The 27,648-nt window shown below is 34.9% G+C and overlaps 1 protein-coding gene across 3 annotated transcripts in view; it reads right to left on the bottom strand.

Annotated features, from left to right (window-relative positions):
- Positions 1-8,165: 8,165 nt before the first annotated feature.
- Positions 8,166-27,648, bottom strand: part of WDR17 (WD repeat domain 17) — a 94,952-nt gene continuing 75,469 nt past the window's right edge. Inside the window, exons 22-29 of one of the 3 annotated variants that reach the window (XR_011970255.1) lie at positions 25,248-25,359; positions 19,907-20,048; positions 19,353-19,455; positions 18,122-18,223; positions 16,394-16,445; positions 12,907-13,005; positions 12,425-12,608; positions 8,166-9,943 (exon numbers count right to left, since the gene is read on the bottom strand). Coding sequence is in view for 1 of the 3 variants with exons in the window: in XM_072623469.1 (XP_072479570.1) it covers positions 9,824-9,943; positions 12,425-12,608; positions 12,907-13,005; positions 18,122-18,223; positions 19,353-19,455; positions 19,907-20,048; positions 25,248-25,359 (862 nt within the window). In the remaining 2 variants the exon portion in view is untranslated. Of the gene's footprint in view, positions 9,944-12,424; positions 12,609-12,906; positions 13,006-16,393; positions 16,446-17,300; positions 17,456-18,121; positions 18,224-19,352; positions 19,456-19,906; positions 20,049-25,247; positions 25,360-27,648 lie in introns of those variants that run through there. The other 2 variants (XM_072623469.1, XR_011970256.1) reach the window with 2 other exon arrangements.

Raw genomic sequence — 27,648 nt, 5'->3', positions numbered from 1 at the left:
TCACAACTCCGCTAATAGTGTATTACTCTCCTAATTTTCCACATCCCTGCCAACATTCATCATTTTTCTTTTCTATCATATTAGCCAATCTGATATGTGTGAAGCAGTATCTCAGAGTAGTTTTAAATTGTTTTTCTCTAATCAATAATGATTTAGAGCATTTATCATGTGAGTTCCCCCCCATACCTTTAATTTCTTCTTATGAAAAAAACTACCTGTTCATATTACTGACCATTTTTCAATTGGGGAATGGCTCATATTTTTATAAATTTAAAATTAAATTTGACTCAGTTTCCTATATATTTGAGAAATGAGACCTTTATCAGAGAAACTGGTGGTAATCCCCTCCCCCCACAGTTTTCTAATTTCCTTCTAATCTTGGCTGCATTGGATTTGTTTGTGCAAAACATTTTTAATTTAATGCAATCATTTTACTTCCCATAATTCTATCTTATGTTTTGTCATAAATTCTTCCTTTATCATTAGACCTGACAAACAAGATATTCCGTGCTCCCCTAATTTGCTTATATATCACCTTTTTTTTTTTTTTGGTCTAAATCATATGCATATTTTGACCTTATCTAGGTAACTGTTGTGAGATGTTAGTCTGTGCCAGGTTTCTCATAGATTACTTTTCCAGGTTCCCAGCAATTTTTGTGAAATAGTGAGTTGTTATCCCCAAAGCCTGAATCTTAGTATTTATCAAATTAGATTACTATGGTCATTTACTACTGTATATTGTGTACCTAATCTGTTCCACTGGTCCACTACTCTGTTTCTAAGCCAGTACAAGATTGTTTTATGGGTTATCATTTTATAATAGTTTGAGAGCTGGTACTTCTCAGGTTTCCTTCCTTCACGTTTTTTTTCATTGATGCCCTTTATATTCTTGATATTTTGTTATTCCAGATGAATTTTATTATGTTTTCTAGATCTATAAAATAATGTTTAGTAGTTTGATACAGCACTGACAAGTATATTAATTTAGGTAAAATTGGCATTTTATTATACTGGCTCAGCCTACCTATGAGGAATTAGTATTTCTCCAAATGTTTAGATCTGAATTTACTTGTGTGAAAAGTATTTTTTAACTGTCTTCATATAGTTCCTGGGTTTGTCTTGGCAGGTAGACTCCCAAGTATTTTATATTGTCTACAGTTATTTTAAATGGAATTTCCTGATGGATTTTGTTGGTAATATATAGAAATGCTGATGATTTATGTGAGTTTATTTTATATCCTGCAACTTTGCTAAAATGGTTAATTATTTCAAGTAGTTTTTGACTTGATTCTCTAGAGTTCTTTAACTATACTATCATATTATCTGCAAAGAGTGATAATTTTGTTTCCTCATTGCCTATTCTAATTCCCTCAATTTCTTCTCTTATTGCTGTAGCTATTGGTAGTACAATATGAATAATAGTGATGATAATTGACATCCTTGCTCCACCCCTGATATTTGGAAGGCTTATAGCTTATCCTTGTTATGGATAATGTTTGCTTAACATCTTAAGGAAAGGTCCATTTACTCCTATGCCTTCCAGCATTGTTAGTAGGAATAAATACTGTATTTTTTCAAAAAGCTTTTTCTATATCAATTGAGATAATCACATGGTTTTTGTGGGTTTTGTTACTGATATGGTCAAATATGCTGATAGTTTCAAATATGCTGAATCATCCCTGCATTCCTGGTATAAATAAATGTGAGGTAATTTACTTTAGTCTCCCTCTCCATTTCCCCTTCATCTCTTTTCCTTCTTATTTTTTTTTTAAAAAAATCATCCCATCACAGGCAATTCACACCTATACTCTTTGTTCGTACTCCTTGTAACTGTCCTAATAATGAGAAAATTCTTTGGTGTTGTAAGTATCATCTTCCTATATAAGAATGTAAACATTTTAATGTTATTGAATCCTTTATGATTTCTCTTTCTTGTTTACCTTTTTAATGCTTCTCTCAAGAATTGTATTTGAAAGTCAAATTTTCTATTCAGCTCTGGTCTAAACGATCATGATTGATGAAAATCAGGAATACCTGATGTCTTCTATTTCATTCAATGTCCGATTACCCCTCTGAAGGATTATATTCAGCTTCACTGGGTGGGTGATTCTTGGTTGTAATCCTCCATCCTTTGCCCCTTCGAATATCAGATTCCAAGCTCTCCTATCCTTTAACATAGAAGTTGCTAAATCTTCTATTATCCTGACTATGGCTCCATATTTGAAGTATTCTTTCTGGCTGCTTGCAATATTGTTTTCTTGAACTGGGAGCTCTGGAATTTGGCTATAATATTCCTGGGAGTTTTCATTTTGCAATATATTTGAGGAGGTGATTAATACATTCTTTCAATTTCTGTTTGACCCTCTGGTTCTATAATATGATAGCAGTTTTCCTTGATAATTTCTTGAAATATATTTCTAGGATCTTTTAAAAATCTTCAGGTAGTCCAATAATTCATATCTCTTTCATCTATTTCCAGAGCATCTGTTTTTCCAAAGAGATATTTCAAATTTTCTTCTATTTTTTTCCTTCTTTTGACTTTGTCTTATTGTTTCTTGACGTCTCATAAAATTGTTAGTTTCCACTTGTCCAATTATAATTTTTAAGGAATTATTTTCTTCAGAAAGTTTATGTGCCTCCTTTTCAATTTGTCCAGTTTTTTTGTTATTATTTTCTTCAGTATTTTTGTGCCTCCTTTTTTATCACAATATTATGTCTCTTTTCATGATTTTCTTCATCAATCCCATTTCTTTCTCCAGTTTTTCCTCTACCTCTCTTATTTGATTTTTAAATCCTTTTTTATCTCTTCCAAGAATTTCGCAAATAGTTGTTTTGACTTGTCTTCTTCTGGATTTCTGCCTTGATTTTCCCTCTCACCATAATAACTTTCTGTGGTCAAATTTTTCTTCTTTTTTTTTTGCTCATTTTCCCAGCCTGTTTTTTGACCTATAACTTTGCGTTAAGTTAGCTTTTGCTCTTGGGTATAGGGGGCACTGTCCTAAGTTTCAGGACTTTCTTGCTGCTGTTTTCAGAGCTAGCTCCAGGGCTCTGTAGATTTTTGGTTCTTCAAAGGTTATAAGATCTAAGGAGAGGTGTAGTCATTGCTCTCCTGGCCTATGCTCTGGTCTGTGAATGTCCAGAAGCATTCTTCTCTGTTTTGGAAATATGACCAGAGTCCCTGCACCCCTGCCACAGCAAACACTCCTCTTAGCTCCATGACTGTGACCTGAAACTAAGTATGGTTATTGTGACAGAGTCCTGTACCCAGTACCAGCAAAAAGTCCTTCATAGTCTCTGACCAGTTGTCTGACCACTTTCCTATCTGTGGGTTGAGAACTCCCAAAGTTGCTGCTGTCAGTGCTACTGATGAACAGCTTCAGTGACCTGATGCTGGGGTCTTGGCATGTAGTCTGCTCTGGGCTCCAAATTCAATCACTACCTCAGTGAGACACACCTTTCCTGCCAAACTGCTAAGTTGCCCTGGACTGGAAAATTATTTCTTTCCTACCTTTTGTTGGTTTTTGCCACTCCACAGCTTTATTTGAGGCATTATTTTAAAGTTGGTCAGAGGGGAACTTGAAAGAACTTAGCCAAGTTCCTGTTTTTACTCTGCCATCTTGGCTCCATCCCCCAAAAGGCTATATTTTTAAAAAATGTAACATCTTGCTATTTGTACCAAATATGTATCAAATCAAATATGATTTTTAAGCTGCTTTGTAATGTACAAAACAATAAGATCTCTTTCTTAAACTTTAAGAGGGAATGTAGTGCAAAGAGAACTAGACTCATAGTCAAGGAATCTAGATTTAATTCTTGACTCTAAAAATTATTTTTTGTGTGGACTGGATAACCTACAAGATCTCTCCTAGTTCATAAGTCTGTGATTCAGTGAGGCTCAGGTTTATCTTCCCTTAAAATGGGGATGATAATGACACTTGCACTATATCAATTTATCAACTTTGAGTAGACACAATGAATATATTCATATTGGTTATTCTAGATTCACAGAATCTCAGCACAGGAATGTGTCTGCAAGACTGACTAATCTAACCCAAACGTAACCAAGTATTCTCTCTGCAATATCCCAAATAAATAGTCCTCCAGCCTTAGCTTGAAAACCTTCAGGGAAAAGAACACAATTCCTTTTGAGGTAGCACATTTTACTTTTATGTAGTTCTAATCATTAAGAAGGTCTTCTTTGTTTCAAACCTAAATATACCTCCTTATAGCTTCAGCCTTTTACTCTGTGATCTGCTTTATGAAGCCAAGGAATCTAATTCCTTCTCTCTGTATCCTCCCCTTCAGAAACTTGGAGATAGCTGTGATATGCTCCCTATAAATATTCTCCCCTCTAAGCTACATAAATTCCTTAAATGGAATCGCATATGGTATTTTTTCCAATGCTCCCATCATCCTGATTCCTCTCTTCTGGACACACTCCATTTTGTCAATATCTTTACTGAAATGTGGTACTGAGAATTTTAAAAAAAAGGACTGCGTATGTGGTTGCCCAGAGCATACTGTAATAGGACTATTATTTCCCTTGTTCTGGACACTATTATCTCTTGATTTGGTGTAGAAAACCTTTGCATTTCACATTTCCAATTCAAACTGATATTGCACTTTACTAAAATATCCACATCTCTTTTGTAGAACAATTGTCTAACTATACTTCCCTCATTCTTTATTTTGAATTTCATTTTTAAACCTAAATGTAGACTTTATCATTGTTAAACTTGATATTATTTGACTTTACCCATAATTCTGGCCTGTTGAAATATTTTAAATTCTCTGTCATCATTGAGACTATATGTTGAAACAAGACCTTCATCTATGCATTTATTGAAATCATTGATAAAAATGTTGGACACCAGAGGACCATGGACAGTGTCTCAGATAATCTACTCAAGACACCCACCTCAAGTTGAAATTTACTCATTAGTGACTACTTTTTGCTTCCAATTAATCAACTAGCTACAAATGTACCTAACTATACTATTGATTGGCCCATTCTTCTCCAAGCATAGCATAGCATGAAAGACTTTGTCAAATACTTCGCCAAAATCTAAGTTTATTATATCTGTAGCATTTTCTGATCTACCAGGGAGAGAAGAGATATATGGAAAGTTTCAGTCTGTCCTCCGTACTATGTGATGCTTTAATGCTAGATTTGTGATCTGCATCTCTGACTCTTCATCTAATTCTTCACCGTAGGTGGTGGTGTTAGTATGATCCAACAGCAGTATCACTTCTTTTTTTTACTTCTTTTGATTCTCATTCACATGCTTTAAACATGTTCATCCATTCTTAGATTTCCTCATAACATTTATAATCTTAATATGCATTTCAGTGTCAACACTATTACCTCCCTAGGCAGTAGGCTCTCAGAATGATTTCTGTGCATCCTTTTTAAAGGTACAAAGGAGCACCTCTTGCTTTTTCTTTCAGGGAAACATTATCAACTTCCTGTTTGGTTTTATGTTGACCAAGAAACCAGTAATTAAGAGAAATGGGAGCTAGAACAACAATCATTTCCAGGAATGTACTTAAAATATAGGTTGACTTGGAATGAGAGCGCAGGGGGTGGCATTCTTAGTGCATACACCCTTGACCATCTCAGGTAAATATGTGTCTCTTATTCAGAATGGGAATAAACTCAAGCACAATTGAGGTGTCTTACTTGGATATAGTCCCTGGAAAAAACTAAATGCTTTACCAAATGCTTTGGTATCTACCTTTCAAGGTTGTTGAGGATCAAATGGGAAAATATTTGTAAAGCATTTTGCAAACCTTAAAATGCTACATAAATGTTGTTATTATTATTAGCTATTTACAGTTCATGAAGGGAAAGTATTATAAACTATAGCTGGAATGGAAGGTAGAAGAGGTAGAGCATTAATTGCCTTGAATAGACATTGAGCAGATTTATTGTGTAGCTCAGGATAGGTTAAAGTTCCAAAGGAGAGGGATATACTATTGTTTTGGGAAGACTCAAAAACCTACTTCTGAATGCTCAGGGATTTGGATGAAGGGAATTATCTCACAGGTATAAACATTTCAGTCACTTGAGAGAACTTTAGGAGAATTTCCTTGTTTTGGTAACTTAGGGTAAGATTAGGGATTGAGATGAAATCTATATCTCTCAAGGGAAAAGTTTCCCAAACCCCTTTATAAATATCAAGAAATGTCTGAGAACAGTTGAGGGCATTGTAAGACAATTCAAAGGCTTCAGCTTATCACAGAATGAATATGGAAGTAACATGCAGAATATATAGTAACCTCCAAAGACAGAGTTTATGTTGGCAGAAGGCAGTGCTATAGTGATGGCCGGACTTGTTATATTAGTGGGTCAACAGGATACAGTACAGGAAATAGGTAGAGTAGGTATAGCAGCTCAGGATTATGAACAGAGTAGGGATCTGTGGGGAGACCAGACTTTCTGCAGGTACTATAGCATTGAAAAATTCTTCATATGGAACTTGAAGCTACCATGATATGCCTCTGTTCTTAACACCTTGCGTAGTTTTTTGTGACCGCTTCCATGGTCTAATTAAAATTCCTTTCAGGTACATTATGGTCACTATGCTTGCAGAAGAATAGTTGATATCACCTTCCCTGACTATCTAGTATTCAGCTTTGTAGGTGGGCACTTAAGTCTACAGACTTATATGACCAGGTAACCTAATGGTTACTACTTCAGACATCTTTGACATGAACATTACAGACATGGTGCCACTGGTAAACTGGATTAACACCTCTCTTTAGCAGTTAACTAGTCTATATACAATATACTGTCCTCACATTTGCATCACAAAGATAAAATCAATAGTCTCTACCCTCAAAGATTTTTCATTCTACTAGGAACCAGAAAGATATAGTACAAGGATGATTAATGAAGGAAAAAGTATTCAGAACTTGGGGAACAGAAATCAGATCAGGCTTCAAAAAGATGGTGGTGCCCAAGTTAAGCATTATAGACAAGGCTTCTGAGAAGCAGAGATCAAGAGAGAGTGCATTTTGGCATATGTAAATTCATGAAGACTGAATATTCTATTTGGAGAATATTTAGTAGCCCAGTTTGGCTTATAGCTTGCCTACAGGCAGCTCGGTGGTGCAGTGGACAGACCACTAGACTCAGAATTAGGAAGACCTAAGTTCAAATCCTATTTCAGTCACTTACTAACTGTATGGCCCTGGACAAGTCGTTTAATTTAGGTTTGCTTCAGTTTTCTCATCTGTAAAAATGGGGATATTAGCACTTACCTCTCAAGGTTTAAAATATTTGTAAATCTTGAAAACCTTGAAATGCCATGGAAATGCTAACTATTATTAGTAGTAGCTATTCAGAACTTTTGAAGGGAAAGTAGTATGAACTATGTCTGGAAAGGAAGAGAGAAGTAGCCAGATTATGAAGGGATACTAGATGACAGGCAAAGGAGTTTGTATATTGTCCCATAAGCAATAGAGAGCCGTTGAAGGTATTTGAGCAGGGGAGTGACATGGTCAAACCTGTGACTGAGGAAGATTATCTTGGCATTTTGGTAATGTATGCCTTAAACAGAGGAGAGCTTAGAAGCAGCGAAAGACATTGGGAGACTATTATAGTAGTCTAGGCAAGAGATGATCTGAGTGACAGTGGTGACTGAGAGGAAAAAAAAAGATGACGTAAGAGATATTGAGGCTGTAGAATAGACAAGATTTAACAGCTGGCTGAATATGTGGGGAGAAGGAATAAGAGTCAGGGATGATTCTGAGGTGCACTGCAGATATAAGATTCTTTAGGAGATATCTGAGAAGAGATACATAGATATGTGTCCAGCATTCAGAAGCCTTTGGATTTTGTATGTAGCTATATTATACAGGATGTCTCCAAAGTTTTAGACTTAGTCTTTGACTTTTGGGACACCTTCTATTTGACCTCCAGGTTAGGGGAATATTATTTGGCTATTCATTGCAGAGAATTCAGTTCAATCAAAAAAAGCAGTTTAAAAAAAATTAAAGACTCTAGGAAGATAGGATCTGTCATGATGACTTTCTAAACAAAAGTGCTAAATTAGTTTTCAAAGGATTATGCTGAATTTAGAATACTATAGTAACTTATGGTCAAGGAAGAGCAAACATTTTGTTTTGAAGGAAAAAGAAGTAGTCACTATTATCCAGCAAGATTTCTTTTGCAGTTGGAAAGTATTTCTTTTTAATTCAAGATGGAGACACTATATTCCATTAATTGTGAATAACAATAAAGTTACATTCAAAAAATGAGTATAACTGCAAATGCTGAAATTAACATCACTTTTTACAGCAATATATTTTCATATTTTTATGCATAGTACAGTAGGACTATTAATGTAGAAGTCTATTAAAGCCAACAACATCATCTTGTTCACATTGTCGATAACAATGCTAATATTTAAAGTGTCCTTTTAATTATTTGGGTTTTTAATATTCAAAATTGGGTAATAAAAATTTAATAAATTGATTTTATTGAGGAATTAAATTTATAGTCTTCTACACTAAGGCATTATGTCCACAAATTGACTCAGTTAAGTGGCAATAAGGATAGATATTTGTTCTGTCTGCTATCAACTTACTCAAGAAAAGTACAAAGGGACTCTGGAAGCAGTGGTAAAAATATTCTAGCTAGAGTCTATGTTCCCAAACTATAAGTACACACAATGTCTATGTTATTATTCCCAAATAATTGCCTAAGTAACAAAGCCTGAGTATCTGTCCTAGCTGTATTAATTTAAAAAAAAAATTATCCATAGCCAAATTCCAGGAAAAAACATCTAATGAAAGTATCATCCTTGTATTCAAACATCAGGCTCTATAGGGTACTGCTTTATTTTTTCAAACAAATGGTTAAAAAGAAGCAAGAATTAAATTTACATATTATATTCCAATTGTTTTGAATAGATGTGTGGTTTCCTTATAAGAATTTCTTTCAAATTGTTTTCATGAACACACTTTGTACTATGTCAAAACTATTAGTTAAGATCAACGGACTAGGGACAGGTTCATTATATACATTTTAAATGTTAATCAAAATAAAATTAAACAATTAGGCCATGTCTATTTAATTTCAAATATCCAGGTGAAAAGTGAGGAACTGAGTCATTGATTCTATAAATTCCCAGATGCCTGACTGATTTTTATAATTTTGATCAGTTTATTTTGTCAATATGGAAATAAAACTTGAAGGTATGTGATTAGGGAGATGAGCTTTTTGTGTGTCCTTGAAAAAAGTAGTTGATTGAACTATGCACATATTTATTTACACTTACAAATTTCTAAGAGAAATATTTTCTTAAACATGAGCTAAAGATACAAAAGGGATAATTACACATTTTACAAACCAAAAACTATAGGTAGTCATTTAGTTTAAAATCTGTAGGACATCAGGGCATAATGCTTATCTTGCCTTTTTATATATTTGAAATATTATAAATGTCAATATTTTAACTACTTGGCATTTTGGTATTTTTCTTAGTGTGCAAAAGATTTTCATACTTTGCAGATAATATAGTCTGTCTTTTATAATTTAAATATTTTAATTGCCTGATAAAATGAATATTAACTTTTCTTCCAAACATAACTGTCATTAAATAATGTGATGATTTTCCTTTAAAATCACTCTCCTTTAAAATGTTTCATTTTCATCATTTTTCTTCCTTTATGTGTGAAATTCCAATATATTTGTCATTCAGAATAAAACCAACTTTTGTTTTCTGTCCTTCAACATCTGAGGGAAAGGTAATATTAACCTGTAGGATCCTCTCCTCTTGCCCCTCGAAGCAATTTAATATGGAGAAAAATAATTCCTTCAGAATGGATTAAGTCGTATTCCTGTCCCTAAGGGAGAGAATGGATTCACCTTTGCCCACATCAAAGCATCATTCAGTGAAATTGCTGATTTTCCATCTTCAAGGAAAAAAACAGGACCCTATGATACAAAAATAATGGGAGAAATAAGAAAAGAAGTTTATAAATAAGAAATTTGTCTTAAACTTCTAGAAAATAATAACTCTCAAAGTTCACATAAATATAAAAGGAAATGAAAATACGTGGAGAAAGACTGATTTATACTAATGACTACAACATGTCTTAGATTATGTCTTAATATACAATAGACAAAATGGAAATTAGTTTTCATTTTTACAGTCCAAATCCCTTACATAAATATTAATGATATCACTGAGAAAATAATCAACTTTATTTTGAAGATGTAATATAGTTACCTAGTTTAAAAAGAAAGTATATATGCCCAGTGATATTCTGTGCATATGAATGATAGGGCTGTATTTGAATTCAAAATTTCACCTGTTCACTGGGAAAAATGAAAGCACACAAATGTTTGACACTCATGCTAGGATTATCCATATTAGAATATATTTACACTCATAGCCCTCATATGAAGAGAGTGATAGAATAGATACATGTTACTCTCATTAAAACAGGATGGATAGATAGATAAGATTCATTTTGTTCAGTTGTTTCAGTCATGTCCAACTCTTCATGACCCCAATTAGGGTTTTCTTTATAAAGATACTGCAGTTGTTTGCCATTTCCTTTTCCAGTTCTTTTATTGATGAGGAATTGAGGCAAACAGGGTTAAGTGACTTGCCCAAGGTCACACAGCTAGTAAGTATCTGAGGCCAGATTTGAACTCATTTGATTCTGAATTGAATTTTCTGATTCCAGGTCCAGCACCAAAGTGGGGAAACTGAATTAATTTATATAACTGAATATTTTGAATATTGGAGAGAAACCAAGTGCTATAAATTTACATTAAGTTCAGACATATAGAAGTATGAGATGTTCCCATAAGACTTTAGAAATTGTCCTCTGGGCAAGACATGTCATTTTTAGAGCCCTGTCTATGCAGCTCCCTCTCATATCACATTTAAAAAGTTCTATGTTCACTGTGATCAAGTATTCCACGCCACATAAGGAATCAGCATAATTACTTCCAGGCAGAACTTTATTTGTACTTTTATTTCATGTGTGCTCTGAAAGTTCTACTGCTTACCAAAATCTCTCTCCTATTCCTTTACTAATATTCCTTTACTGAATTTTCATAATTACAGATTAATTCCTTTGACCTGGTTTTAATTTTATGTTAAAATGCAAATGGCCATGGGAGAGGAAATACATTAAGCCTTATCAGCTACTTATACTTTAATGCACATCAGTTTATTAGATCTTTTTCCAAGAGCAGGTTCAATAGAGGAGGGAAGCTATGATGTCATTAGGTTGACTAAAACGGGAAGGAAGAATTGCAGTACTAGGCTAATGGGAAGGGCAGAAATGGTTATAGAAGCAGGGAGTTAAGTAGTATTAAAGAGAGAGCACCCATTTCACAAATTTATCTGGTTATAACCCCATGAGTCTATAGTCACTGAATTTTCAGCTGTCTTGACTAAGCAGATGGCAGCAGGTTTATTTACCAGCAAATCCTAAACTAGTAGTGTTGACAAATAGCAATGCCATTTGATGACTTAATTGGTCTGTTAGCAGTTTTCACTGCAGTCAGACCCCATTTACTAATAAAGTAAAGTTGATTGTAGCCTTTGTGATTTAATTCAAGAGGTATGAAGGCCCTCTTTCCTATCTAAAATACTTTCTCCACTGGCCATACATGTTTACATTTAGGGATTTATTTCTTGGGTCTTGAAAGTTTTTTGTTCTTCAATGCAAATTCCTTAACGCTTCAGGGACAAGAAATTGAATACCACAGGAGAGATGCCTGGAGACTGGGCATGGTCGGGTAAAGGTGTAATGATGACAAATTTTTAAGTAAAATAGCTCTATTCCTGTGACTTATGGATGCTCTGAGTTCCATCAGAGGTACTTGAGATACGGCTGCTGTTCTCAATGGATACTCTTTTAGACACTGGGTGTCATTTCCTTGGGCACTTCCCCACCCCACCCTAGTGATTCCTTCCTTTTTGTATTACTGAAAATATTCATGATTGATATTCTATCGGAATTTATTATTCTGAGAAGAACATATATATCATAAGTGCCAACTATTTTTAGTATATTGCTGTTTGTGTGCTTGTCAGGGAAGACTACAATTCAATTGTATTTTCCATATATAATTTTGGGTATGTACCTAGTCTTGTTTATTATTTGGTTTGCTCTCCCATATTATAATGATAAATTCTGTGTTTAAAAGCTTACATGCATATATTAACTGCACATATTACTGAGAATATTTCTATGGTATACTGAATCACTGGCATTGCATGTTAAGAAAAAAAACATTTAAATCAACCAATGGAGACTGCTGAAAAATAGGTTTCTGCTGGGTGAAACAACATTTTACTAGTATACATTACTTTTGACATAATATGCTCAAGAAATTATTTTTTAATTAGATAATCTTATTTTAACACCCTATTTGCATAATGTAAGGATGTACCTGGATCTTTAATCCTGTTAGACAAGAGATATGAACATCTGAGTGACTTGGAAGATTTGATCCAGTGACAGAGTCCGGTCCAGTGATTCCTCTGAGTGTTTCTTCCTTCATTTTCTTTAGCAGACTTGCATAAATCATTCTTTGAGAGTCAGAAGGAGGAGTATGAGGAGGTTCTTCTGTTGATCTGTGTATTTAATACATGTTAGTTTTTAATGGCTATGGGATCATAAAATGTTAATGATCGGAGAATCAACTATTCTAACACACATAAATAAGGAAAATTATCTATTTTATACTGATTAATAGAAGAACTAAGGCCTATAAAAAGACAGTGAAAGGTTAGTTTTGGTTAATGTAATTCAGAATATTTTATACAAATCAATATTTGTTCATTCTGCCAACAAATAATGACTCAGGATTTTATTTTCTGAAAATAAAATCCAATTTTCCTTTCTACATTTCATTTGCTCCATCATACTCACTTGTTGGCTAAACGTAGACAAGCTCTCCAGGCATCCAGTTCTTCAGAAAGTTGTTCAATTTTCAAAGGTACTGACACATCCCTCCGTTTTAAAAGCTGGCTGAAATAGAAGAAAAGAATTGATGTTTCCACATCACTTAAAACTCGATCTTCAGCACCACCCCTAGGCATTATTAGGATTGTCATTTTACAAGAGGAAATTGAGAGTCTCAGAGGTTGGGGGTTTTGTCCATGATTATAAAAGGTCCACATTAACCAGATCTCACCATTAACCACAAGGGATAGGCTTAGAAGCTCTGACATCCCCTCCCTTATGGGTAACCTCTTATCCTTCCACCTCTCCTTATGCCTCACGCCTCCTAACCATATTCTTCACAGCCCCTCCATAATTTCTGAGGTCATTGCCCTAGAGTTAGCCATATCAGCTCCACAGGGTCCTCTCCTCTTGAAGCCCATGACCCTAGTCCTCTCACTGGTCATCTCTTGCTCAGACTCTATCCCAGATTACTCACACCATCCTCCTCTTAACTTCTGCTTACACACTGCTGGATGCAGCTGGAATCCCACACTCACAACTCAGCTATCTGGGTACATTACAAGTTAGGTCATCCAATCTTACATGGGTCTAACCTGCTGCAAGGGAGTCGTTTTATTTCTGGCTGATTATCACACACTTCATAGAAGCTATTCCAAACCTGCTCTTCCCTCCTCAAACCTTCCACACCTCCTCCCTCCCCAAAAGAATTTATTTTTATTTTACTGAGAAAATTGGCTCTGGAAATGCCTCTATTCTATGGTCCTCTCCCCTGATTGTTAGTTTCTAGCCTGGACCATCATTTCATGAGGTATTAACAACTCAGAAATTGCAAATTCTACAAATCAAAGCTTGATTTATTATTTTGTAGATTGTCTAAACTTGAGGCAGTGATGGAGAAAAAGTATTAATAATGCAGATTAAAATTAAAAGTATGTCATGTACAACTTATTTCTGGAGAGCCTGTCATTAAGCATTTATCAGCACACTACATACCATGTATACTGCCTCCCAGAATTAATATTTGAAAATGAAAGATTAATGGACCCAAATAGCAAATGCAATTTAAAATAACATTATTCAAATATAAAGCCTTTTCTTTATAGTAGATTCAAAACAAATTAATATACCAATCACTACTAATAAAAATACTGTTAGGTGGTGTTTAACCCTATTTAACCACAACCTACAGATAAGAAAAGGTAAATAAAGACAGACTGAGGTACTTCCAAATGAAATGTGAAAGCAAGCAGAAGAGAGACTAAGTTTTCTCCTGTTTTTATTGCTTATGGAACAAGTTCTGAAATGTGTAAAATAAGAATATATGGTCAATTGGAGTATGAAACGAGTATCAATTTAGAATCATAGATGAGAATAGTAAGAACTAGGAGAACACTATACCCACTGACTAAAATAACATATACAAAAACAATGAAAGGCAGCTGGATTAAGATTAATTGTAATGACTAATTTTAAAAGTTCTGGAGACTAGCAGATGAAAAATATTTCCCTTCTCTCAACAGAGGGGAGGGACCATGAGCATAGGACATCTTTGCTGCGTAGGCTGCCAGAGGAAGTAGTCATACTTTGGTTTTGCTTTGTTACAAGGAAAGTTTCTGTTTGCCCTTTTGGGGGTGGGGGGGGGGAAGGTGAAGGGAAGCCAGGGAGGTATATTGGGAAATGACTGGGATGTAAAAAACCAGTGGCATGAGTAAAAGTTTGAAAATGTTAGAATTACATAGATGAAAAATTGCATTTTAGACCAAGGAGGAAACTTAGCTATCAAGTCCAACCCTATCATTTCAGTGATAGAGAAACTGAAGCCCTGAGAGGTTAAGGGATCTGTCCATGGTTACAAATATAGGGAGGTAATAGAAGAGAGAGGACCATGATCCAGATCTTTTGACTTTATGTCAAATGTTATTTTTCAGAATCTTCGTGGTTGTTATTGCTAATGCCATTATTACTTACAATTACTTATTTTCCATTGAAATGGCAAGTGCAATTCCCATTTTAGGAAAGTCCTTTTCTAAGCAGAAGAAACTTTATATTAAGTATGGTTTATTGTAATCTTTTCTGCTTATATGTTAATAATTTTCTTTGAATCGTAGCTGCTTGTAACCTAATACTTTTGCAGTTTAAAAGTTCAAAGTGAGATAAATCTGAAAATAAAAATGCAACTATTCCTGACCTTGAGAAAACCATTTCTCTGGGTCTTATTTTACTCATCTGAAAATTTAGAGAGCTGGAATACATGGTGTCTGGGTTCCTTTCCAATTCTAAAAATCTGAAAATAGGTTGATCTTTCTCAATCATAGTGCTTAATCTCATCCATTTATGTGAAATATGGTAAATGTTAGATATAAATAAAATTGACAGTCAAAATGAGGTATCACAGGGAAAAGATTAAGAACTAAGAGAACAGAAAAATAATACTTTCAGTGAGAAAAAATAAGACATACACTAAAACAACAAATATTTAATGTGCTATTAGTATATATTAAAGGGTGAAGAGTGAAAAGTAAAGCACGTACATTTAAATGCAGGGTAAGAGGAAAAGAAGGCCTAGATTAAATATTATAAACATGTAGATTCATAGTTGGAAGGGATTCCAAAAAGCACTTACTCCGACCTATGAATGCACAGGAATCACCTCTACAACATTCACGACAAGTTTTCTAAGCTTCACTTAAAAGCCTCTCAAAGTAGTCCAGTCATTTCCTGGGGCAGATCTAATTGTTAAGGCATTTTTCCTTACACTGGACCCAGACCTACATCTCTGTAGCTTCTACCCATGGCTAACCTAAAGTCACATCAGCTTTTGTGGTGATCATGTTGCTCTCCCTTCCACTATTTCTCTTCTGTCTACCACCTCCAATGACTACTCCTGCTACTTGGACAATGTACTTCTTTTTCTATGATCTCTCCAGTACTTTGTTAGACTGATGATACCTTTTCTATTGCTTGCCAGAAAATTCTCACCATGTGGATACACCCTTAATATACACCAATACAGGGAGTTAAAATGACCATAAAATTGCAAATATTATATGAGAGAATTCAGTCATAATAATTATGACAGTATTGTTTCAAAAATGTAGGAATCTGAAGGTTAAAAGAATAATAAAAGAAAATAATGTCAAGTGATAAGAAGCAGTGGAAATGTTGGAATGAACCAACCCTGATCCCTCCTTTTATGACGGTTTGAAAAGTAAAATGTTACACAAGCAAAACCGACTTTGGAAGTGGATAAGACAGTGGAAATAAGGGTCTTGGTCAGGGATTGATTCATTGATTCTAAGACCTTGCATAATCAACTACTGCCATATAGTTTCTTAATTCAGTGCATCAAGGATCTGTGATTTCATCAGTGTAAAAAGTCCCTCTACTGATGCAGATTGCAACCTCTCTGACTCTGTAAGCAATTTTGCTGCTGTGGTCAAAAATATATCACCTTGTAGCCATCCTTCTGGTGATGCTCCTCTCGAAAGTCAGCTAGACTGGTCCTAGGAAGACAAACATACAGTCTATCACTGGGCCCCTAATGGAATCCTTTCCATCTTTGTAGAATTTGTCACATTTTGGTTTCCCCTTGGCGTAAACTTTGAGAACCAAAGGTTATCTTCCCTCTCTGTCACTTACTATCTGTATGACTTTGGACAAGCCACCTTCTCCTCCCTGAGCCCTAAGTCCCTTAATTGGTAAAATGAGGCAAGGTGGATGAGATGAACTCTAAGATGCCTTTCAACTTTATGTCTATAATCTTATGAATAAAATTTTGTTCACATATAATTTTTAAAAAGAACAATTTTCATCATATTTTTCATGGAACCAGACACCAGAAACTCAACAGGTAAACCTATTTGGGAATAAAAGGAAAAACGAACCCAGGGCTTTCAGATGAAGTTTGAAAAAGCTAAATATTTGTGGTTAATCCTCTTAGTCTGTTCTCATTTTTCCTGGAATGTAGCGATAGCTTGACAGAGAAGAAAGGTACAATATGAACCTCAAGCTCATGTGTGTTTATATCGTAACAAATCAGTTACATACTAAGATATTTTCTCAATCCCTAGCTTTAACCCTGAGTAACATAGAAAAGAAATTGAAATTAAATTTTGCCTTAACAAGTACAGCTACCCTTTGAATTCATTTTTAATAGATGTAATTTTCCAGTCTATATTTTTATTTTTATCTATCCTTTGAATATCAACTTCGTATGACTGGTCTTGTTTCATTCTCTTGTTCAAGCTAAGATATCTCAGCATGGTTAACAGTCACTTTCTAATGTATCCTCAAAGAATGTGATTTTTACACAAATAAAAGTTGGGGAGAAAGAGGAAGACCAACTCCATCCCTTCTACCTTATGATTATAAGTTGGTGTTTGTCCTTCATTTTCAAAGAGGACCAGTGACATCATGGGATGACATCTTGACTTGTGGATGCATTGGATTTAAGGGAGGCAGAGTTGCCCAAAGTCATCACCCTCAATCTCTCCTCCAGAGTCACTGAAGTCCACTGGCAGAACAAAAGTTAAGATGACTGATGATGACCTGGTGTGCAGTACATGACTCCAGCACCTTCAATGTCTGACCAAGCCCTGGGCCCTCTACAGGGCCTGTTTAAGCTGCCTTCATGGCCATTGAAACAAAATGTTCTCATCTGCCCATTCCACTGGGGGATGTCTTCACGGGATTTGGGTGGATATCCCCCAACTCATCGATGGGTTTTAGGCCTGATGGTTACCCTTAACTTGGTTTGGCCCATCCGCCAAGACAGTTGTTTTTGTTTTTGTTTTTGTTTTTTACCAGAGTATGACTCTGCACACACTACAGATTTTTGGAGCCACAGGTGAAAGGTGGACACCAAAGCATGAGGATGAGTAACCCTCCTCCCTTTAGTCTATACCAGGAAGCAGTTACTTCTGTATGTCTTCCATATCATATAGAACTAACAGGAAAACTGGTATTCTGGGACACTCACTGATCTACCCATAGTTAATCACCATTTTTAGGGACACATTGTTTAACATGGTAGGCATGGGATAGAGAGCATATTTCTCCTGCTCTGTCCGCTGAATAATGTTTATTTTATATATTGATTTTAGTTAAAGAAATGGGGGAAAAAGAATGATTTCAAATCCCTATTTTCAGAAACAAATTGCTCTTTCATGACAGCAAGTACCTTGTGTACTCATAAAGGGCTGGCACAATGCTCTGATATTGTCTTCTGATTGCTAACAAAGCACCAATGTAACCATATAATATCAGCAACTCATTTCGGACTCTAAAAGAGAACACACAGAAGAGAACATTATTCTAATGTTTATTTCATATAATAGCATCTACATACATCCAAAGAAATATTTATTACTATGTATGATTATTCAAATTTCAGTGAAAGCTGCAATTTGAATTGAAGATTTGTAGCTTATAAAATTATCACACATACATATATAGATAAGTAGCAGAATGGTTATTACTCCATAAATGTTTTCAAATTTAAAATAGTTAACATCTTAAATGGAAAGTCTTTCTACCCACTTGCTGCTCAGCATCCCACTTTTCCTGCTTATAGTACGGACAAGTTAGGGATTTCTTGGTACTTTGTAGGAATTCCCAGAAATGGCATTGAACTCCACTGCTCTGGTGGTGCTGGGTCATGATCTGCAGGGAGGTTTCCCTGCCCATATTTCCTGGCTCAATTTAGGTTTCCTAAAGCCACAGTAACAATTTTTCTAAGGAAGATAAAATAGGATTATCTCCAATGGTTGTCTATTCAGTCATATCAAATCAACAAGCATTCATCAAACACGTCCTGGGTGCCAGGCACTGTGCTGAGTACTGGGGTTAAAAAAAATGCAGAAAAAAGTCTTTGCCTTCAAGGAGCTCACTGAGACCTGGAAGCCCATGGCACCAGTTCCCAATGTTGGCTAAAGATTTGGGGCCAGTTCTGCCTGAATCATGTGTAGGTTTATGCTTCTCTGTTATTATATGGGGTCCTCTACACCAGTGATGTCAAGCTGAAATAGAAATGAATTCCAGCTGCTGCATATTAACCTAGAAAATTATAAATTAACATTATCTTTGTTTATTTCATTTGATTAACATTTCCCAATTATATGTTACTGTGGTAGAGGCACTTGCAACCTGTGGACCTTGAGTTAGATACCTCTGCTGTAAACTTTATTATTTTGCTCCAAATTGATTCCACCATAATTTTAATAAGTTCTGCCTTCTGACCCTTCCATCTCTACCCCCACAGGACAAGTTTAATGAACCAGATGCTAATTCACCTGTTCCAAAAAAGAAACTAAATCTCAATCTGACAATGGATTAAAAGAAAAGATAACAAGAATTATCTGTAAATAAGACCAGAAGTTCAATTTTAGCATCTGAAAGAAAGATGTACTCACTCACTACATTTATGCAGTATTAGTCTTTCAGTGCGGACATAACTCAGAAGATCAAGAACTGGGTAGACTGTATCCAAACTCCAGTCTGAATGGCTCATTTGTTCTGATTTAAAAAAAAAAAGAAAAGAAAAGAAAATATAAGCAGTCTTAGAATTAATTTTAAAAAGTACCTGTCAATATTTGATCCTCAAAATTTTCATAAACCTTATATAAAAAACATTGCCCTTCTCTCTATATATCAATTTCTTCTACTTCTACTGTTTCCCAGGTCACTAAAGTAAGAAGAGATCATGAACATCTTCTTATGGCATATTCACTCAGAATGCCTTCTGAGACATCAAGTTCCAAGCAGACCAGACTACAGAGAAAAGAAAAATGGTTCATTAAATTGATTCCATGTCTTCAGTTGAATTTTCTCTTTAAATTTTAGAACCACTAATTTCTTTTAGTCCTTCAATATATGAGCTGTTGCTTAATTTTAAGACTGACTGCAAAAATAAGTGAAGAGGTCAAATAAATGAGATTACATATGAATATGCCATGTAAAAACTCACGTTTGATGAAGCGAATACCAATAGGAAGGGCTTTTTCAGGTTCTTTACTTAACAAGTAGTATTTGACAGTTTCAAAAACATTTCCATCTGCAAGGGCAGTCTCTGCTAACCCTGTACATTCTTCCAGTGTGGGTAGATTACACTAGAAAACAATTGTTAAAAGAATAATAATTCTAAACATGTTAATAAAGATAATTTAGAGGAAACAATAAATGCTTTTTGATTCTTAAATATTTTTCCATCTGAAATTACAATTGTAGAGAGATTTACATGGATTTATTATTGTTAATACATTTACATTTGGTGAAAGAGAAGTAAGGCTTCATGTTATTTTCTTTGACAATTGCCTTCACTTAGTCCTATCATCCTGCCATCCCTACCACACTGCCTTTCCTTCAAGCTATCACCTGACATCTTTTCTTCCTGTCAGAGTGATAACTGTAGAAAAAGTGGTTTGTGGTCATCATTTCAACTTCCTTACCTCCAGTTCATTTCAACCTCTTTGAGATTTGACTTTCATTGTGACTGTTCAATTGAAAATGGTTTCTTTAAGGTCATTTCTTTATCACTAAATCTTTAAGCCAAATGGACTTTTCTCAGTCCTCATACTTCTTCACCTCTTCACAATGTTTGACTCTGTTGACTATCCTAGATATTATCCTTTCTGGATTTGCCAGATACTGCTCTGTGTTGGTTTTCTTCCTCTCCAATCAATCTTTCTCAGTCTTTTTTCTAGAAATGTCATCTACATCCCCACCCATTTTGTTAATCAATCAATCAACAAGCATCTGCCCTGGGTCCTGTTCTCTTTTTTCTTTACTTTTTCCCAACCTCATTAGCAACTGTGTTCTTATATGTAATTCCCACATCTATAAATTCAGTCTTCAGTTCTTTCCTGAGCTCTAGTCACCTATCTCATAACTGCTTGGTGAATGCCTATATAAATACCTGTTGAAATGAATCAAAAAGTTAGAGAAACAGAGGCTAGATATGTTAGTTGAGTCAGATAGATTTGGAACTGTCAATAATTGATGCCAACTTGGAGGGTGATCTCTAGTATGATAACCCATGGATTTGTCCTTAGCCCTGTACAATTCAATATTTTTCTTAATCACTTAAAACAAAGGCAAAGATCTTGATACTTCCTGACATCACCATCTCTACTCTTGGACTAATTTGTTAGAATTTGTTTCCTTATATTTAGTCAAAATATGTCACTCTGTAACTTCTGTCTTAATTATACATTGAGGCTAAGCAATAGTAATAATTAATAATCTAAAATTAATAATTAGATGATAGAACTGGGATCAACAAGCTGACAACCAGGATCTAATAAAATAGAATTAATAAAATTGAGAGAAATATAAAGTTCTAAACTTAGGATAAAAAACCTCACTAGTACTATTTTGGGAAGACATGACTTCTATAAAAATATCTGAGTGTTTTAATATACTGTAGCAATGTCGAGAAAGTAACAAGAATCTAAACAAATACGGCAATTTGAGGCTTCAGAATTGGAGGAATAATGTCAAGGATGAAGGGAAGATTGAGATCATCCTGTTATAGTTTTCTTGGATCACAATACATCTGGTGGACTGAAATTAGTTCTGAATGTGACATATTGGAATGGATATTTATCAACTGGAGTGAGTCTAGATCAGGCTGGCAAGGCAAGTGGAGACTATGTCATATGAAGATTGGTAGAAGGAATTGGGAATGTCTATCATGAAGAAAAGGAGACTGGAGGAATGAGATAACTTTTCTGAGATTTGCAGAGCTGTTACATGAGAGAAGAATTAGATTTGTTTTGCTTGGGTTCAGAGGGAAGAAGGAGGAGTAAGTGGGAGTTTGTGGCAGAGAGATAAACTACCTAACAAAAAGAACTATGGAAAAGTGCTTTCTACTTCTTTCAGAGGTAATGCATTCCTCATCACTGGATGCATTCAAGCAGAATCTGAATTTTCCTATTTGTTAGAGATACTGTAAAGGGGATTATTATTCACATATAGGTCAGATAAAATGATCTCGAGGAGTCTCGAACTATGAAATTCTGTGATTCTGATGTCAGTTATGCAAACCAGCTCTTAGCTCTTTTCTGTTCAACATTTTTATCCATAACGGGGATTAAGTTGGATACTTGTCTTTAAGTAATATACTTATCAAATTCAGGACTGACACAAAGCTGGGAGAGGGAACTAGAATCATGGAATCTCCGACCAGAAAGGTCCTCAGTAATCAAATAATCCAAACCATCCTTGAATCACCCTTTCTATAACACTCCCCTAAAATAATCATATATTGCTTCTTGAATAGTCAATAAATAAGATCTTGATGCTTTCTGAGGTCACCATCTCCACTCTTGGACTAATTTATTAGAATTTGTTTCCTTATATTTAGTCAAAATATGTCACTCTGTAACTTCTGTTCATTGGTCTTAATTATATATTGAGGCTAACCAATAACAATAATAATAATTAATAATCTAAAACCTTCTTCCACATATCAATCCCTTAAATATTTTGGTATAGTGATAATATTACTGATGGGTTTATCTTCTCCAAGTTAAATATTTCTAACTCCTTCAGTCTGTTCTTTTACAACATGAATACCAGTTCTCTCACTATCCACTTCTCTAGTCATACTACAATTTATCAATGTCTTATCTAGTATGGAAAGTCAGCACTGGACACACCACTCCAGATATGGTCTTACCAAGACAAAGGATTATACTTCTATATATGACTGCCATTTCACATTAACTCTCCTATATCTGTTTCATATCAACTGTCACCTACCCATGGTTTCCCCATGTTATATTTGTGGAATTCATTTTCTGAACCCATATATAGAACTTCATGTTAATCTCTATTAAATTTCATTCTGCTAGGTTTGTGCTACTATTCCAGCTATCAATGTACACTTGATGAGATCTCCATAGATATCCCACAGAATGAAATTTGAATATGTCTGAGTGTCCTGTACTGTTTTTAAAAAGCAACCACATTGGTATAAGAAGCAACTCTGTCTAAAAATTAAACAATAGTTCCAGACCCATAGAGGTAGGTGGGGGTTTTCTTACCAGGAGTTTCCTGCACAAGTGAAATCACAAGATGAGGAAGATTTGCCCAGACCATATGGTTCATGTAAGCAAGATCTGATTATTTTAATGAACTGTAAGCTCAATGTCACTCAACTAAAAAGCCTAACACAATCTTTGGCAGCATTAATGTAAATCTGGTATCCAGAAAAGAGGTACAAATTATTCTACTGTACTATGCACTACTGGAACAATGTATTTAGGTCTGGATGAACATTTTAGGAAAGAAACCAAAAGGGAACCAAGGTGGTAAGAGTTATCTGAGAGGTGATAAAGATGGAAAAAGGACTTAAAATAATTTTAGAGATCAAAAAAATGGGGAATGGGGCTCCAAGAAAGAGAAGACCTAAGGTAGACACAGGATGATAGGAATAGAACTGGAAGAAACAAAGGATCATAGGCTGAAAGCCAAATCGTAAATGTCATTTAGTTTAACCTTTTCATTTCACAGCTGAGAACACTAAAACCCAGATAAGTTAAGTGATTTGCCCAAGGTCATAGATAAGTAGCAGAACTAGACACTGAACACTTTCTCTGCTTCCAAATGTAGTATTGCTTCTGCTCCATGGATGACTTCAAATATTTTAAAGGCTGTACTATAGAAGCCTTCACAAAAGTCCTATTCCAACAGTTTATGATGGCACAGAAGTGATCCACCTTGAAAAACAAGGAGAAAAAATGTACATTGCCCAGACCAGATGCAATAAACTTGAAACTCCAAATATGACCTGAACTAATGAACCAATATGAATTAAACTGTAATTGGGAATGACCAACAAAATAAATAAACATACATTACAACATAGATCATGTTAATTTATAGTTGTCTAAGTCAATATATGCACAGGGATCCATTTCTATTTTAATTTGATACCACTGATTCATATCATATGATATATAGCTAGCTGAACCCTCAATATGTATATCTTGGACAGACAATGCAGATGGTTAATGATATGGATCCAGAATTGAATAGGTAAAGTTGTTAGATTATATTTGGGAAATTTCACAGTTCTCTCAATGATCCCAAGTTTCTCCCTAAAACACCCCATTTTAAAAACACTAATGCATTGTGGTAAAACATGAAACACCATGAACTTTTAAAGATCAGTTTGCCCAAGGGATAATGAAAACATACCTGTTAGGCATAAATATTTTGCAAACATACTATCTGTGACAACATATACCCAAGAAGTGGCCTACAAGAGATACACTACAAGAAAGGGCTTCAGTTGTGTGCTGAGAGTGAGGAGTAAGACCAGCCTATGGACAGCCCACCTTCAAGGCTGGTACAAAGGTAATGTTCAAAGACCTAAAGAAGAGCTTGACATGTTTGAGGATTTCAGGGAGGACATGAAAAAGAACTTCATAGGAGTTTAGGTAGATTGCAGTCTGCACAGCTAGAGTGAGTACCTACATTGAGAAGAATATGCATTCACTGAAAGTATTGACGTGATGTAGAAAAGGACTCTTATTAGATTAATCTGGACAGCTGAGAATAGCCCTAGGTCCAGGAGGGAGGCAGGTTTCAGCCCTATATCAGATCTTCCTAAATAGAATAAGTATGAATTCAGTCACCAAGTCAGCTTATTCATTTAAAGGACTTAAGATGTATCTATATGAATGTACAATTTCATTGGTGTAGAGAGTGAGGAGACTCTTTTTACCAATAAAAATGGCAACTATTCTGTAATTAATTGGCTTAGAGAGTAGGCTGGGAACACTGAAAGTTTAAGGTACAGCCCCAGGGATCCAGTGGGTATCAGGCAGAACTTTAAACCCCTTCCTGTCCTGAAGTCTGAGGTCTACCTACTATGTCATATAACCTCTTTGTTCTATTTCTAATTGTCTAATTAGAAGAAAAATATTCTATTCAGGTTAGGATAATTGATTTATTTCCTTACATGTTATAGTTTCTTAACCTCAAAAGGATATTAAAACATTGCAGCTTCTGTGTCCATCAAGAGTATTTATTCTCATTAGCGTACCTTCTTGTGGACAGCTCGGTGGAATAGTGGATAGAGTTCCAGCTACAAGGCAGGAAGTTTCAAATCTGGCCTCAGACACTTACTAGCTATGTGAACCTGTGCACTCCACTTAACCCTTTGTGCCTCAGTTCCTAATCTGTAAAATGAGCTGGAGCAGGAATTGGCAAATTACTCTAGTATCTTTGCCAAGAAAGGCCCAAATAGGGTCACAGAAAGAGGGACGTGATTGCAACAAGTAAACAACAACACAATGTACCTTCTCATGTAGGTCATTTATCTCTTCAATACATCCTGGGTAGAAAGCACAAAGTTTTACTAAGTGCAGCTCATTATTAGGAATCCTCAAGAGAAGGTCTGTTGCCAAATCCCTATTCAAATGACAAAAAGGGGTAAAGTTATTAGGAAAATCTAAATATAACATTTATAAAATTTTCAAAATCATAATACTTTTATTATTTCTCTCTTGCATTATCTATTTACTATTTAAAATAGCAATTTTACACTGAATATTAGAGCTCCTCATCTAAGTATAAATCATCAACATTAAAGTGGTATGAGGGAAAATTCATCTTGTTACTCATGTATATTTTATGATTTTCAGATACAATGTAACACTTGAGTTACTACGGATATGATTGTGTATATAAATATGAACTTTACTTAGGGAGTTGGAGTCTCTAGCCAAATCAAGAAGTCCCACACCTTTTTCTTGCATTCAATTGATTAATCAACCTTCCTTAAAGTCAAAGCATGGCCATTTTTGTTTTGCATACAAAATTGGAAAAGTGAGAATAGCTAGCATGCTAAACTAATTTAAAAATATGACTATTTAAATTTTACTGTTTTCAGTCTTTTGGTACTTCTTAGTAAATCTTCTGGGAATCAACAAGCCAACAAAAATTTAAAGGGATGCAATTGATGGATTTCACTTTTTAAAAATTCATTTAGTGACCCACAAAATTAGATGCATAAATTTATTAGTAGATTAAAATACAAAACTAGACTGAAAGCTATACAGTTTTAAACAGACTTTTTTCAGTGCAACCTCCTTTTACATCATAATGTGAAAGTGTCAGCTATCTGTTACGGAAAGTATATAACAATTTAAGAAATACGCATAATCAACTTCCAGTTATACAAAGCAATAGTATGGGGGAGGAGGACTCTCCCATGATTATTATTTTTATTTTTCATTTTCCTTGCTTTTCCTCCTCTTTCTGCTTCCTGTCTTCGGTTTACTATTATTTTATAAGCAGAGTTAATAGAAAATGGAGAAAAGAAAAGGTGACTCAAACCTATTTGAAGAATATTTCATTTAGTCCTAGTAAATGTCCTATGAGGGAGGCAGTTTGAAGACTGTTCAATGTTATGTGAAATTATTTTATGTTATGTGTGAAATTATTATTAAGAACAAAATAATGCTAAATTACAAATAATTTCATATGAATAAAACTTTGTATCTATAACAACGAAATCTTACATATTTCAAACCAGGGATTCTTAACCTTTGTGTCAGACTCCTTTGGCAGGAGGTAAAGCCTATGAACTAACCTTTCTCAAAATAATGTTCTTAAATGAATTAAATAAAATATTTAGTATTGCTAAGGAAACCAATTAAATTGAAATGTGGTTATCAATTTTTAAAAAATTCATAGAGTCCCTGATATCTATCCAAAGACTCCAGGCTAAGAATTCCCATTCTAAACTAATAAAATATTATCATTATTTACTTCAAAATTTCAAATACTTTATTAGATCTGTGATTACCAGTGGGGATACTCTCTCTACAGATACAGATTATAACTCCGTCCATACCTTAGCAGAGATCATCTTGAATTAATGTGGAAAAACAGACTTTAGGTGATGAGTCATTCTACATTTATAGTCAGTAACTAAGCTGGTCCTTGGATCACTGAGGCCCTTCCTTCCTTGAAGCCTTTCCAAGCTCAGTAGGATCTGCCAGTGCTTTGGCTCCTCTAACACACTCAGAAATGCCCTTATTGACAAAGTCACCACTTTGTATCTAGTCTGGTAATGAGCCTCTCACATGCAGGGCATGCTATGCCTCAGATGTCAGGCAAACTGCCTGTTGTTCAGCCCATACTTGAAGCCTTTCCAGTAGGGTATGACCTGCCAGGGCTCAGTTTTCCCCATATAACTTGGTGGGATTCATCTCTATTGCTACTATAATCATTAATAATAATTTAAGAAAGCAGTAGTTTATGGGCAAAATGAATCTAATCAAAGAGAAATTCCACTTATTTGTGAATTCCTCACTGAAACTACGAACTTATTAGTGAAATAAATTTGGCTAAACTCATTTAAGGATGTTGTTAAGAATTTTATTTGAAACCTGTTCTTAACCTTTTTGTGATCTACTGTCTAGAGTTAAAGGGGAAAAAAATTACTTCTTGGAGTTTATATTAAATGCCTTAGAAATGTAGGTCCCCTCCCCCTCCTCCTCCTCCTCCTCCTTCTCCTCCTCCTCCTCTTCCTCAGCATTTCCTCTTCCTCCCCAAACTGGTACAAGTCACTGATACAATGAAATTTACTTGTACTTATTGCTAAAGGTGGGGTTTACAAAACAAAACTGTACTTTAACTTTTAATCTGACTTACTCTGAGATAATTAGATATGCCAATGGTAAGTTATTACCA

The sequence above is a fragment of the Notamacropus eugenii genome, chromosome 7 (genome assembly GCF_028372415.1).
Source record: "Notamacropus eugenii isolate mMacEug1 chromosome 7, mMacEug1.pri_v2, whole genome shotgun sequence".
Classification (NCBI taxonomy): Eukaryota; Metazoa; Chordata; class Mammalia; order Diprotodontia; family Macropodidae; genus Notamacropus; species Notamacropus eugenii.
The sequence above is the reverse complement of the archived record's forward strand: the minus strand, read 5'-3'. Positions and strand labels throughout refer to the sequence as shown.